This window comes from Triturus cristatus, chromosome 10, assembly GCF_964204655.1.
Source record: "Triturus cristatus chromosome 10, aTriCri1.1, whole genome shotgun sequence".
NCBI lineage: Eukaryota > Metazoa > Chordata > Amphibia > Caudata > Salamandridae > Triturus > Triturus cristatus.
In genome coordinates this window covers 429,654,540-429,669,038 of record NC_140593.1, presented here as the reverse complement: position 1 = coordinate 429,669,038, position 14,499 = coordinate 429,654,540, and the positions used below count along the sequence as shown (strand labels likewise).

The following is a 14,499-nucleotide window of genomic DNA, read 5'->3' as shown; positions in this document are numbered from 1 at the left end:
AGATTATCTTCTATTGCACAGTCCATTAAAGCAAAAACATAATGACAGTGGAATGCATCTAAGACACAAACCTATTAAGCGCTATGTATTGGATGGCAATGGGGCAGTCTTTTTCTGTCTGTGTCTCCACATATATAGAAGAAATCATGAGACAGCAAAAACAATTACTTGAGCTGTGTACCCTGGTTGCAATTTTGTAATCCCAAATGCCCAAGTTATGGCATAACGGCAGAATCCATTTCCTCCTGTGTGCATGATACTGCGAGCAAAACTACAAGACATGATCTACAGTTTTCTTAACCAGTGGGCAAAATGGGCAAATTAGGTCAGATTTAGCATCAACAAGTGTGTGCTGCCACTATGCCGTAAAGGTTTGAAGTGCCAAAGTCCCAATTCGGAAATAAATATAAAATGTCTTAGCACCCGGAGTCTCAATTATGTCTTTATACCTTTCCAGAAGATATGTGTCTTTAAATCCCAAAAAGGTAGAAGTTAGATGACCTGTCCCCCTCCCCTCCCCCATTTTGGTGCAATCTACCGTCTACGTGACTCCAATACAGCTCCTTGAGCATAGACTTGGAAATGCCTCTGGCCGTTTCCGGTAGAGCCCACGTCGTCACTTCCGATCTCCTCAAGTGAATTCCTAATATGCCCCAACCAAGGAATTCTGGTGGCCCCGTAAAGTTTCAGAATCTCTTCCAAGCCCAGCCGATAGCGTAATAGGTCTACTGAGGACTAGATCCTCCTTCAGTAAAACAAGGGTCTGAGTTTTATTTTATGGTTTAGTGAGCGAATGCCAAGACCTAAGTGAAGTGGTACCAGTGGAGTGCTATGGGGAAGGTTAATGAGAAGCTGTAGAAAGCGATTTTCCATCAACTCCAGATAATTGACATTAGAATGTCCCCAGAGCTCCCCACCATAGAGAGACCCCTCCCAAGTTGTAAATTTGCAATGTAGGTGTTACCTGACGAAAGCTGGATTTCTTCTGCGCTCTCAGAAGGCCATCATTTTAATGTGCCATCACTTTAATGTTCCAGTCTGAGTTTGGACTTGTGAATCTGAGGTGACCATCCATATTGCTCGTTAAGAGTAAGCCCTAAGTAGTCAAAGGTGCATTTCCCAAACGCTGTGGCTGCATGAGTGGAGATTGAGCAGCACCAGTGTTCTACCTTTTGCTTACCACCTCAAGCTGCAGGCAAACTCACTACAACATCCATTTATACATATAAATTTGTTCAGGGGTGTTCATCGAAAGGTCTGAAAGCCATTCATTCATGCCTTTCCAGTCTTCTACCCTTCCTCTTGCCCAGCTGAGCATAACAGTGGCTAGTCTTCTTCATGTGACCCCCTCAACTGCCTTCTTTAAGTCATCACTTGCAGTGTGTCTTCTCAAAGGTTCACTTTTTCTCCCACTCTATTTGTTTTTCCTCAGTGGGATTTGAATCTAGTATTGACATTTCTCATAGCATCTCAGTAGCTCTGTTTCACTTCTGACTGTCTTTTGGTGGTAATGAATTTAGCCTGTAGGGTCGGAGAACTTGGTTTAACCACCTTTAACAGTATTCTTCCACAGGGCTCTCCAATGCCGGTCCTGGAGGACCGGATCCATACCAGATTTTTAGCATATTTCCATTTAGATAAATGTAATTATCTTAAAAATCTGGCATGCATCTGGCCCTTCAGGACTGACTTTGGAGATCCCTGTTCTACCAGGATAAACTGGCTCTTACCTGCCTGCTTTTTTTTTTTCATAAGTGGCTTCTGCTTTTCACCCGGAACAATCCATCACTTTTCCATTTATCTTCCCTCCGCTTAAATCCCAACAAATTGGGGGGCTGCCCCAAAGCCAGGATCTCAGGTGTGTAATATCATACTACATCAGGTGCACTCAACAGGACAGAGTGGGTGATTAGCTCTTTGTGGGCTGTGCATGGGCCAAAAAGAGCAAAGCAGTGACTAAATGCACTATTTCGCATTGGGTTATCTTTAAGACTGATTCTCTTTGTTTACTCTCCCTCCACGTTTGCCTCTAGAAAACAGAGAGAAAGAATTAGGAACTGACATGGCACCTGCCGTACATTCAGCACCTTATATACTCAGGTGTCATCCCTTCCTGGGCAGACAGTTGTCACTGAGTCTGTATGGTGCCATATGGCAATGCAGTAGAGCAATTGCTGTCAAAATTGTTTCTGTTTCTAGTGTGCTGCCTGGAAGATATTCACAAAGTGATGAATCTGTAGAAAGGTAACGCAATCATCGGAAATATTGTTAGGTTGCTGAAAGTAGCTTTTTTCTCTGTTACTCTGTAGCCTTTGCAGGTCAAAGATAGATAATTCTTTATATTATTGGATATTTAATAAAAAAAAAATATGGGTTACTATCTCTTTTGAAAAGGTAATGCTCTGGAATTCCCCAACTCTTCCGTGCAGATCCTCAGTTAATATAGGTGTATCGCCTTTCCTGAAAACAAAGGATAATTCATGATGCTTAGTACACTTTTCTCCTCTTAGGGTTCAAGATCACACAGTAGTTATCGTCCAGAGGGCCCTCAAATAAAGTTTTACTTTAGACTCATTATGCAGCAGACCGTCGCCGTGAGGGAAACGATTGAATCTTCTCCTAGAACTGTTCTGTGTTTCTTTTCAAAACAGTAAAAAATTTAAACGTATGTGTTGGATGATACAAATTGAGTATGTGTCCTATAGTTATGGACAAGAAGACTGGGAACGGAGACCAATTTGTCAAAATCCTTCCTATTACCACCCAGTCTGTTTCCCTGATGTTGCCAAATACATGAGCTAGTATGACCCTAACTAATGGTGCACAGTTCCACTTCATGTAATTTCCACACCGCGCATCTCTGCCACACCCCTCTAATTGATTGGTTAAAATTGTGGTAGGGTAACCCTATTGATGACCTCCATCAAGGTTAAAATGAGTGCAGGTTAGTAAAATGCTCCTTAGAGATTCTATGTTTTAGGTATGCAAGTTCCAAGGAGTGGTACTTTGCTTTTGATGAGGCCGAATTCTGTGTCCTAGATTTACTCAGGACTGACTGGCCGATGGTCATTATTGCCTGCTAAGAAGTGTGGAAGGAAGAAGACATTTTTATAAATTATACATTTCCCCTCCCTTCAACTTCCAATAATTACGAACTCTAAATTTAGCTTTTGTAGATTTATTACAAAGCCAGGAACAACAAAATATAGACACCTTAAAATCAAGGTGTAAAGATACATAAAAACTAATAACCGAGCCCAATCTACGAATATAGTTCATACGGCACAATAAGCACATTAACAATAAATTCCAAAATCAGTACAGAGCGGAGTATAGACGCTGTGCCCAAATCCTTTTTCATTTGTATTTCCGAATTAAAGAATAATCTGTCCCTACTCTACTTCTAAAGGGGCATCCCTTCCTAGTTTCCCAGAAGAATTTCCCAAAAGGTGTCCGCATGTGTTGACTTCCGAAGAAGTACACTCAAGTTAAATGGGTCAAGTAGCATAAAGCTACAGAGCTCGTTCTAAGATGCTCTCCTTCCTCAGTCAAAAGCAGAAGTCCTGCAAATCTGTTCCTGTGCCTAATACAAAAAGACAGTTCCATCCCTAACGGGTCACATGGTACATTATTCAGTGAACACCTTTAATTCTACAGCTCTGTCCACCGACCTTGGTTCCCAAGTTTCACCAGGCTTGGAAGGTGTCCTCCCTTCTCTCTGTCCGAGCTCCTAAAAGGCCGTCCTTTCCTCCCATGTATCTTCTTAAATCTGAAATAACGAGGTCAAATTCCTGCACCTGCAGTAGGGGTGTAAGGAAAACTTTCTACACACATACATTTGAATTAGCCCCTAGCCTAAGAGCAAACGAGGAGAAATGAAACCTTTAAGAAAACAAAAGTTAGGCCTACGTTTCTGGCTAACCTAAGAGCGTTCTTTAATATGCACTTGTTACACAGGCCTTTCTATGAATCTTATAACGGTGAATACATTTAGTTTACCTGCTAATCATTGTATACGTGCACAATTACATGATTTCTCTAAATACATGCGAAATATTAATCAATCCTGTAAATAGCGTCACAATTTCACTCTCCTATGATGATATATAAACTTAATTTTAATATGCACAAAGTTCAACCAAACATTGAATATATATTAGTACAGTTCACACATGAATATAATGTACCCCTCATACTGTGCTAAATCAACTGAAGAAACGTCTAAGGTGAACAAAGAATGTCAAGGAAGATTGTACCTCCTCTCTGTTTCTGCCGGGTCACACCTGGGATCGCTGGCTGTTCCTAGTGAAATATTCATCAGTTGTTGCATTGTTCTTGGTGCTTCGTTGAATGTTTGTCTACAAAGGGCCTCTGGGCCACCCTTTGCCTTGCATCAGTGAAATCGTTTAAGGGAGTGATGTTATCGTGTGGATAAAGTGAGTGTTTTTCAGATGCTAAATTTAGGAAGAAAATGTCCATGCCTTGACAGCTCAATGAATGCAAGATTCGAAGTTGATAACAGTTAAGTTTTTTCAAATTTGGGCATATGTTTATAAAATCACATTAGTGCAAGTCCACAATAGGTATGAAAGTGAAGTATTACTACCAATACTAAAGTGGCAGTAATTGCAGCCAAGTGTAAAAGTTTGCTTAGTTGAGTATACCTACAAGAGAGAAAATCAGTTTAAGGAATTAGGGGGGGTGAGAAACGAGAGGGAAGTGTATGTAATTGGGCATAGGTAAGCATGCAACCATTGGATAGGAAAAGAGACAGGGAGGGGAACCAAGGGTAGCGAAATGATCATGTGTGTTCTAAGGCACAGATAAGAACAGAAAATCAGCAAAGCCCCACAATTTGGGGAACAGGTAAAAGAAAAATAATGTGAGGTGAGAGCGTATCTAGCCCAGAAGGAAGAAAGAAGAGGATATCCATTGTGGAATGTCAAGGCATTTCTTAGGTCGGTAATCGAAGACTGTAATGTTAAGGCCTATATAGAAAATGCATTTGAAGCCAAAAGGTTTTCACTTCCTACTCACAATTTGCAATATAGTAGATGGTTTGCAGAGCCGATAGACCTGAGTTCCAAAGTCTTGTCTTACTCAGTGGCGTAACGAAAGTTTAAGGGGCCCCCCTGCAATGTACACAGAGGGGCCACTGATCCGGATTTAATACGGAGCGCTCAGGTTTTATTACTGGGCTGAGGGGGCCCCCTGCAGCTGGGGGCCCCCGCACTGCGGGGCTTGTGTTACCCCCCTGGTCATACTGCCAGAGAGCAATTGAAATATAGACCACTCCTTTTGAAGGGCAGAGGCTTAAGCAGAAGAGAATCTGTAGCAAAGGGCGGTGAGGATGTGGGAAGATAAAAGAAAGGGCGAAATTGACCAATTGGAATACTTTGTCTGCTACAACAAATGCTTTTCACATCTATTTTTACTAGCCAGGGAATTGAAGTTTTTGATGTCGCCCATTCCAAAAGCTGCGTTAGCCCTTCATGCAGTGCCATCTTCATGCTCTTAACCTGTTTGAACTGCTGTGGTTATGCATTTCATTGTTTTATTATTGATAGGAAATTGTGTACTGGTAAATAATTAGTTCTTTCATGGTAGAAATGGGTAAGACATAAATTAAAGTGAAATCATCTCAAGATTTAGGGGAAACCACCTGATGAATTTGATTTTTTTTTTAATGCCTGTCTTCATGTGTTGTCTTTTGTGCAGGAGGAAGATTTTCAAGAGATGGTGAAGTCTGCCCAGTTGATTGAAAGTCAATACAATCATCTCTTCGATCAGGTCATAGTAAATGATGACCTAACCACAGCGTACACTGAGCTGAAAATGGCCTTGGACAGGCTTGAAACTGACACTTTCTGGGTCCCAGTGAGCTGGCTCCACTCCTAGCATAGAAGGCGGCTCACATCCTTCACAATCTATTCCTAGTAGGGTGCATGATTAGAGTTAACCTAGGTGCCATTTTTTGGTGGAAGTTTGGTTCTTTTCTTGTTTACCTTGGGAGTCAAAGAGCAGTCGGTCTAATGTATCCTTCTTTTGAAACAATCATATTTAAGCCACTATGGATAATAAAGAATGTTGGATCAAACTCTGATTAGGTTTCTCAGAACAGACAATGGGCTATATGGGAACCTTAATAGATGAGTAATACCAACAAGCTCAAACGATGTGAATGGATGGCTTCATTGGAAGAGGTGGCCCAGCTGACACCTCCTGAGTAGCTAGGATGCTCTGACTGTTACTGAAGTAACTAGCAGCAAGTCAAGACCTACAGGATGCTGTGAAAGTGCTCCACACCTGGAACTCAGATGCATAGAGGCTTTGCAGGACTCTGGGGAGAGGATGGCGAATGCAATGTTTCGGTGAGTTCTTGGGGAATTCTAGATCGAGAATGAATGTGACTCTTCTGTTCAACATGGCGGCAACACAGACTTACGACCAGACAACTCAGAAATTTGTAGTCATCAGTCAGAATTATTTATTCAGAGGTAGCATGCTTTCTTCTGTGTTTTTAGATAGAACTGAGCTTGTTTTGAAAATGCAAGCCTCGTTTTAAAACATGTTACTAGTAAAATGCTCAAAAGGCAAGACATCGAAGAAACGCATTTATCATGGTCGAAGATGTGCATGCACTGTTACCATTTTTCAGGTCTTTTCCTTGGCCCGCGTGGACATTCTCCAATGTTGTGTTTTATCGAATTTCCTGGTTCTTATTTTACTTGTATATAGTTCCGCCATAAATAATCTGTAGCACTTTGATGGACGCTCACCTGGCGTGAGAACGTGTAGGGAATGACGCAGGGAGTCCACTGTTCCTCTGGGGTTCATGGTATACCCATAAGATAGCGGTTGCTTGTGTAGGTTTTTTTTTTTTAAATACTAAATGTTAGCATTTTGTGAGAGGCCGATCTTTGGGATGAATTAGTGAGACTAGGACAGTAAAGTCATTTTAAATTCTAACTGGTGTTTGGCGTGAAAGGAGCAGATATTCAGATTTCGCAACTGTGATTAATGAATGACACGATAGTGACTTGAAAGCCATGTACCACATGTGTTTATAGCCATTTTTATTATAAAAATAGAACATGCAACATCCAGTCGGCCTCTGTGAAGTGCAGCGAAAAACATTTTGCTATTTTAAAAAGACCTTCTTGCACACTAAACCTAGAGAGACACTTCCTTATCCTTAAGACATTAACTCAAGTTGACCATTAAAATGGCCGGGATAATGGCTGTTAATGGTTTGGCTGTTACTGCAGTGTACAGGTGTCTCAACGACTGCATAATTAACATGTTATGAACATTTACTGGAACTGAACTGGACTATTACTTTCTGCGATGTGTGATATATATATATTATGCCATTAAACTGTGCTTTGTGGTAAGGGTTGTTGAAGAACACTGCGGTACACCCTCCATATAACCTCAAGACGTTCAATGCAAATGCACTGATGCAAAAAATGATTGCCTGCGTGTTATCATTAGCTACTGATGGGGTGTGCAGTGCAAGTCTTTTGAGAAGTTTTGTTCCGAATATGTGTAATATTTGTAAAATATATTGGTAATCTTTGCTTGCAATTTATACACTGTGTTGGAATGTGCTCACTGAAGCCCACCACATCCGTGGTCTAAACACAGAAAGCTTAATTGCATGCAGTGAGAATTTAACTTTTGTGATTTTGAAAGAGACAAGAATTTAGTGAAGCCTCATTTCTTTGAAAAACGGTTGAAAAGGGACACAGATTTTTTTTGAGTTCATGTCAATGTGTTCATTTCTAAAAACTGGAAGGTAAATGCACATTGAAAATATGAATGTTTAAATGATTCACAACATTCCATGTAGATATACTCTATATACTTTAGTTAATTTAAAGGTTAGCCACTGGTGCGTTTTTGTGCATCCTAAATGCATATGATATTACTGTGTATGCTTTAGACCACTGCAGTAGAAAGAATCAACATTGCAAAGCCCTTCTTTTAAAGGACATATACTGTTATATGACATGATATAATTTAGTTATTTAGAAACTTTCATTGGTCAATCCATGTGCAGGCCACCCACCTGACACTTACTGTAAATGTTCAGCTGCAACATTGAAATAAATTCCTGATCTTTTGGGATCCGTTTATACAGTGCTTTCGAAAACGTATCGGTCGAAAGAGTCTGTTTTTTTTTCTAAAGATGTCAATATTTCTGCATACATAGGATACCAAAACAGCAGAAAATCATGGTGACATGATTGGGGTAATGCTAAACCTCTTTTTCTCTGTGAAACGGTTAGATGATCATGATGTACACTACATCAATGCCCTTAGTAGCATGCTCACATGTTCCTTGGTGCCTGGTGGAAGCCAAACTGCCTCCCGGCTACCCAGGCCGCCACCTCATATACATTTTGGGCCATCAGTGTCGATCTGCCAGGTAAATGAATTCCACAGCAGAGGGTTCCTGGTCCTGCAAACGGGAGGCATGTTGACCCCTAAGTGATTCCAACATGGTCATGGATGTGTGTCTTAGCAGGTGAGGGGGTGAAACCGTGTCGCCCCTTGATTTCTCACAGCGAAGAGGGGAACAAGAAGGGTACTGCTTACTACCAGCCTCTAGCCTGCTCTTCATAGAGCACCAGTTTCTACTTCCTGATGAAAGAGGTGCTTGGAAAGTATTGGGAAGAAGAGGCGGACATGGCTCTAGCCACCTCTAAATCGAGCTTAGCCTGAGGGGGATAATAATTGACACTTGCAGCCTCCTTTAGCCCAAATTTGAAGGTGGCATGAAGATAACCTTTCACAAACCATATATGCACTATCTTTGTGTCCTTATTCTGGTATTTACAATCCACTAAACGCAATCGCCTTTGTCCTACTGATCTTTGCCACGGATTGGCATTTATCTCTCTTACTGAGCAGTTAATGGCTTATCCTATTTCATCAGTGGAGAAGAGGCAGCTAAGAGCATTGCTTCTGCAACTGTGTTAAGGATAGACCCAGTTTCCAAATTAACCAGAAAATAAGGTTTTGTCGATGTGGTAATGAGTGGCCGAGCAGTGAAAAAAAGTCACACACTCAGGGGAAGCCATTGGTCTCTGTGAGGCTGTCATATGTGGTACAATAAGTCTCCAGAAGCTGCTCGTGCGGCTGGTGTCTCCCCATATTCAAAAGCAGCTGTGGTTTAAAAGTGATCAGAGTCACTATTAAAAACACTTAATTATAAGATCAAATATTTTATTTTTTGTTTGTTCTAATATTTTATGGTGTGTTGATAATGTTTGCAAATCGTATTTTAAGTTTGAAGATTCATCAAGATGTGATGAGCTGTTTCTAGATAATTCTATGTGTCTTTCCTTTTTAATGAGGGTATTTTATTGTATTGTAATTTGCTGTGCATTATAGTAGGACATATGCTATTAATGTTTTGTACTACTGTATTCAGCGCCAAACTTGAATTCACCGTCACTTCATTGGTTTGTCATTTTTGAATACAGGAATTTATCTTGTTACACAGAATAAATTATTGACATTACACATTCCTGACTACAGACGTGACTTTGTTACTATACTCTAGTATACAGAAATACAAAAAATACAGAATTGTTGAGGTCATTGAAAGAAGTTCAATGAAGTTAAACATTAAGCACATTGCATCTTGAAACGTTATCAAAGGAACAGTATTACTAATGTTTTCTATAATTATTAGACTACACATGCTCAACATTTCCAGACTAGTTTCTAAACTCACCTAGTTTTCAAACGGTTGGTTTGTAAATACTTCATTTTCTGGAACCTTTACAAGTGTGTGTAAAAAGGAGTTATGTCCTAAACTCGCTTTAGTGTATACTAGGAAATAAGTATGTGTGGTGAAATGAAAGTGAACTAGTAAGACTGGGGCCAATCCCTTTTTTGTTAATTTAACATGTTAAGTTATTTTGTCTGAGATATATGTTATGCCTGTGGTATTGGTAGAAAGCTTCATATTAAATTATCCCAGTATGCATCGTATCAATTGAGCTCTTGATATGAGAAAATATAATGAAAATTATATTTGGATAACACTACAGAAAACTTTATAACGTTGAGCAATTTTGAGTGTCAATGACTATTCCTGTGCTCTGTCCAATGGACATTGAACACAATAATACCATCATAGTGTGGATGCTGTTATGCAAAGAAACACAAGACTTTTCATAGATATATGCCTTAATTAAAGCTCACTAGCCAGTGGCGGCTCCTCCGCAATGACGGAGGAGTGTCACCCCACTGACTGGCTCTGAGCCAGCAAATGTAAAATAAAATGATGTTCTTGCATAGTTTTATTTTACATTTGCCTGCCACAGTGTTGGGAGAGGTAGGGCTGAGGCATGTGTGGAGGTAGGAGGCGTACCAGTGCACTCCACTCCCTAAGTACCCATCTGTGTTTGGCTGGCTGTCTCAGGCCAACCAGAACACACATGTGCAGTTAGGTTGTCTCCAGCCCAGCCACATTGAGAAGCAGGGCTGGATAAACCCCCTCAGACTCCCTGGTCTGAGCAGTGCGTCTTTCCTGCCCACTCAGACCAATCAGTGCGGGGATTGGAAAGGGAGTCTGTCCCAGGGGCTGCTGGGACCAGGCAGGAAGAGGAGAGGTGGCGTGACAAGACTTGACGCTGGAGGCGGCCAGCAGCAAAAGGTACGTTCCTTTAACAAAAAAACCATATTGTGTTTCTAACCCACCCCCCAGGCAATGCCTTCTGACCACCCTTTGTTTATGGCCGATGTCTGTAGCAGTATGTAGACCAAGACTTTGAAACAAAACTGTCTACTGCAGTGGCAAATACTGCATGGTACCACCCATTTTTTCAGCACAAGAAAATCAACAATTCTACATCTCTTCTAGAAATATTCGCTTCTGCCACACTACGTTCTCTAGAATGTGCTATCATGACTAACAGTGCTTGAACAATGTAAACATTACATTCTCACTAAAACAGGAGTACAGAATACATGTTAATTAAATGAGAGTCCAACACAAAAATAAGACGGTATACCATCTAACAATTTTTTTTTTCAGTCCAGTAAATTGCATAATGATGAAACTCATCTACATATCCTGCTCATCCAAGGTCATCATTGAGATTATCCTCCCATCTTAGGTGTTCTGTTTTTGGAATCCAAAGTCCACTCCAAGTTAAGTTGCATGTCTTGTTCTCCATCCCTAGCACCCTGTTTAATGTTCTCAATTCCCTGACATGTAAATATATTTGGATGATGATTTGTATACGGAACACTATCACAAGCTCTTTGCAGAATTTAAACCTGCCCTGATAGTATGTTTCTGTTGTCTTATCTTAAATCACCCTGGAATCTTTACTTTATAGACCACACATTCAGTGTCTTGAAATCTTATCATGAATGCTCCTTTATTATTACGGCTGGGGCAAAAGTTTCCTATTATCTTGTCATTACACATAATTCAATTTAAGCTTCTAAAATTCCAGTTTTATTAGTTGTGATGAATGTGTAAATCTTGGATTTCTTTCTTGCCTATGCTTGTCCCTATGCATCCAATTACATTGTGGCCTCTTTAGCAAGCAGAGAGAGGAGGGCCAGTGATGTGTTGAGTGTAAGGTGACTGTATGCCAGTGTTTTCTTTTTATCTGTACAGCCTTAGATGTTAAAAGCAGCCACAAAATGAAAATCTGTGGTGTTAAGGTGTTATTGCTAACCTTCTTGTTAGTCTTTCTATTGTCATCTGTCATCACATGTTCATCCTGAGTTGCGGATGCATTGATCTTTTCAACCTATCTCTCTCAATCACTTACAAATGAATACCTGAAGAAGACAGTGACTTTACCACAAGTCACTGTCTTCTAGAGGTATTTGTTTGTGCCACCACAACGCTGAAATTTGCCAGAAAACATAAGGTATAGTCAAAATGATGTAATATATACATTAAGAATTGTGATGTTTCAGATTAAATTTAAATAACTTTTAACAATAAATAATCAATTTAAGTTGGTTTCCAGAATAATGTCAAAATAATGATGCAACAAGTTAAACGTTTTTCCTCTTCTCCCGTTATCTTTGAAGTCACTAAAAAGGGCGGTAAAAGTGCGGTAAAAGGACCACAATTTCCAGCGTGCAACAGTGAGAATGAATATCAAGGGCACACCTGAGGCTACTATTTGAAAGTGAAAAGCGCGCAAGGTAACATGGGAGATGCACAGAACACTCCGATTTGAATCAAAGGCTTCTGACGAAGAGTATAGAATCCTTGAAACGCGTAAAGCCTGGGGACATAAAAACGGAATGAGAAGCTGACTGCTATGTCAAAATAAAGGATGTTTCCTTACCTGCAGTTGGAGTGCGGCTTTGTTCTTGCTGGTGCAACTTTGGTGAATTTATTCATATCTCTAGCTTTTTATAAACTATTAGCATAAACTGACTACTTTCTGCTAAATGTGTGTATACCTTGAGCATTGTTATCGCTCCAATTTTAATGACATTATAATAGTAGATCACCATGGATTAATTTCCAGCATTTTTTTCAAGATCTTTATATGGATACTCGTTGTCTTACACGTTTTTAACACTTCACCATTTGTTTGCAATGCAACACATGAGCAACCCACTTAATTACACGGCCATCTATCCCTACATATAAGCGTACTTCTATCAATAATTTTTTGTTATAATTGTTATATTAGATATTCATTATTGTGGGTCAACATGAAACTCCTTTAAAATTCATGGTCCTGAGGATGGTTTCACGTGTTTTTGACATAGGAGACCAAAACATCGTTTTTCCACTTCCCACACATTAATGACTGGATCCCTGGATAGATGGATAAGTACGTGCAAGACTGCTGTTGTGCTCTGCCCGGTAACTGCGCACAGGAAGCCTGGCGCAGTGGAGACTCTGCAGGATAGTTCTTGACCTGGGGTAGGCCTTATGATGTTAATGTACACTAATAGGGAAAGTCAGTTTGATTGACTCTTTTGTCTGTAGTGATACTTTATAATACACATAGGGAGAAAACTGCCCTGGACAGCAGTTTTACTTCCCTTTGCCACACAGAGACCAGTGGCATGTCGAATTGGGTTGTAACCTGTGCGGGAAAATCAGTTCTGCATGTTCCATAATAATATCTGTAATTAGGAGTCATCCAGAATTGTCGTAGACTCTCTTTCCTGGTGATTTCTCTTTGCTTCACTGCTGGACCCTGGTACATCATGGAGAACTGGAAGGAAGAACCCCCTGATGCCCAAAAAAGACTAAAGGACCAGTGGGTCCCCCCAGAGGCTAGTGAGGCTGGCACCTTGCAGAAGAACCAGCTCCGTGAGGACTGCACTGTTTTGGAGATAAGGAGGTCTTCTGCAATTGCCCTGGTTGGTTAGAGCTCAACACCAGGAGTAAAATGAGCCCAAATGCGGACCACCGGGCCAGAATTGTAACATTTTAACATTTGGTGATCTTTGACTTATTCAGTGATGAAGCGTGTGGGGCTCCGCCGCAATTTCTAAATCTACCTCAGGGGTGGGCCAGGGCCTGGGGCTATGATCAGGTACCCATCTCCGAGCTGTTTCTACTAAAATGGGAGCTGGGATCCCATCCACACCCCCCAAAGCAAAGGGAGGATGGGGGAGCATTGGTCTCTCCCCAATGGTAATGGTATTTTCCCCACTCCCCGTGTCTGGGGGGGACAGGGTCCCCACAGCAGGGATTGCACACGGAGGTGCGGGGCGCAAGGGGGGGAGTGGGCAGGGAGTGCACTCAGAGGTGCAGGTTGCACGGGGCAGCGAGGGTTCGAGAATACAGGACCCCTCCAGGATTTTCCAAATGTTTCGAAGTACTCTCAAGGCTGTAGCTTTTGTTCTACAGCTGAAAGCGCAGTGCCCTCTAGGGGCTTAGTTTATGGTTACATTTATTGTTCCCTGAAACTGTGTAAAGGAGATGCATGTTCTGAAGTGCCCTCTAGGGGCTAAGTCTATGGTTGCATGCTAATGTAGTCAAAATGTGATGCCCTGTAGGGGTTGTTTTTAGGATTGCATTTTCATGGTTTAAAAGTCTGCAAGAGCACACAGGCACATGTTTTGTTCATTTTAAAATCTTTATTGAAATACTAATGCTGACAGTGTTTATTGGTCTCAGTGCATATGTTTTTTGTTTTTTTACAGGAACAAGTGCATTTGTACCTGATAATTAATTTTGTTGATTGCGTTTAAGTACAAAATGATGATTTCAACATGTACTTTGTTCCTCTTTAACCTTTGACCAAGCCAATAGACTTACAGTATATATTTGTATGATGCCTTTAGGGGGTTAAAGCTGATTATGGGACTAATCACCTGAGCTGCTATATGCATCTTGACTATCCTACCACTAACCAGACCCACAGCTTACTAAGCCAAGTGGATATCCCGTTTATTCCCCCTCTGACTGCGAATTGGGCTCCAGCTCCCGCGCTGGCCTTCGGGCACTACCCTGTGACAATTCAAACTAATTCTTCCTCTCCC

At 40.9% G+C, this 14,499-nt stretch overlaps 1 protein-coding gene across 3 annotated transcripts in view; it reads left to right on the top strand.

The window, feature by feature from the left end:
• The window catches only part of MPP7 (MAGUK p55 scaffold protein 7), a 915,371-nt gene extending 905,838 nt beyond the window's left edge, over positions 1-9,533 (top strand). For 2 of the 3 annotated variants that reach the window (XM_085631773.1, XM_085631772.1), the window contains one exon: positions 5,719-9,533. In XM_085631773.1, coding sequence (XP_085487899.1) covers positions 5,719-5,898 — 180 coding nt within the window. In that variant the 3' untranslated portion in view covers positions 5,899-9,533. The remainder of the gene's footprint in view (positions 1-5,718) is intronic. The other variant, XM_085631774.1, reaches the window with a different exon arrangement.
• Positions 9,534-14,499: the final 4,966 nt, after the last annotated feature.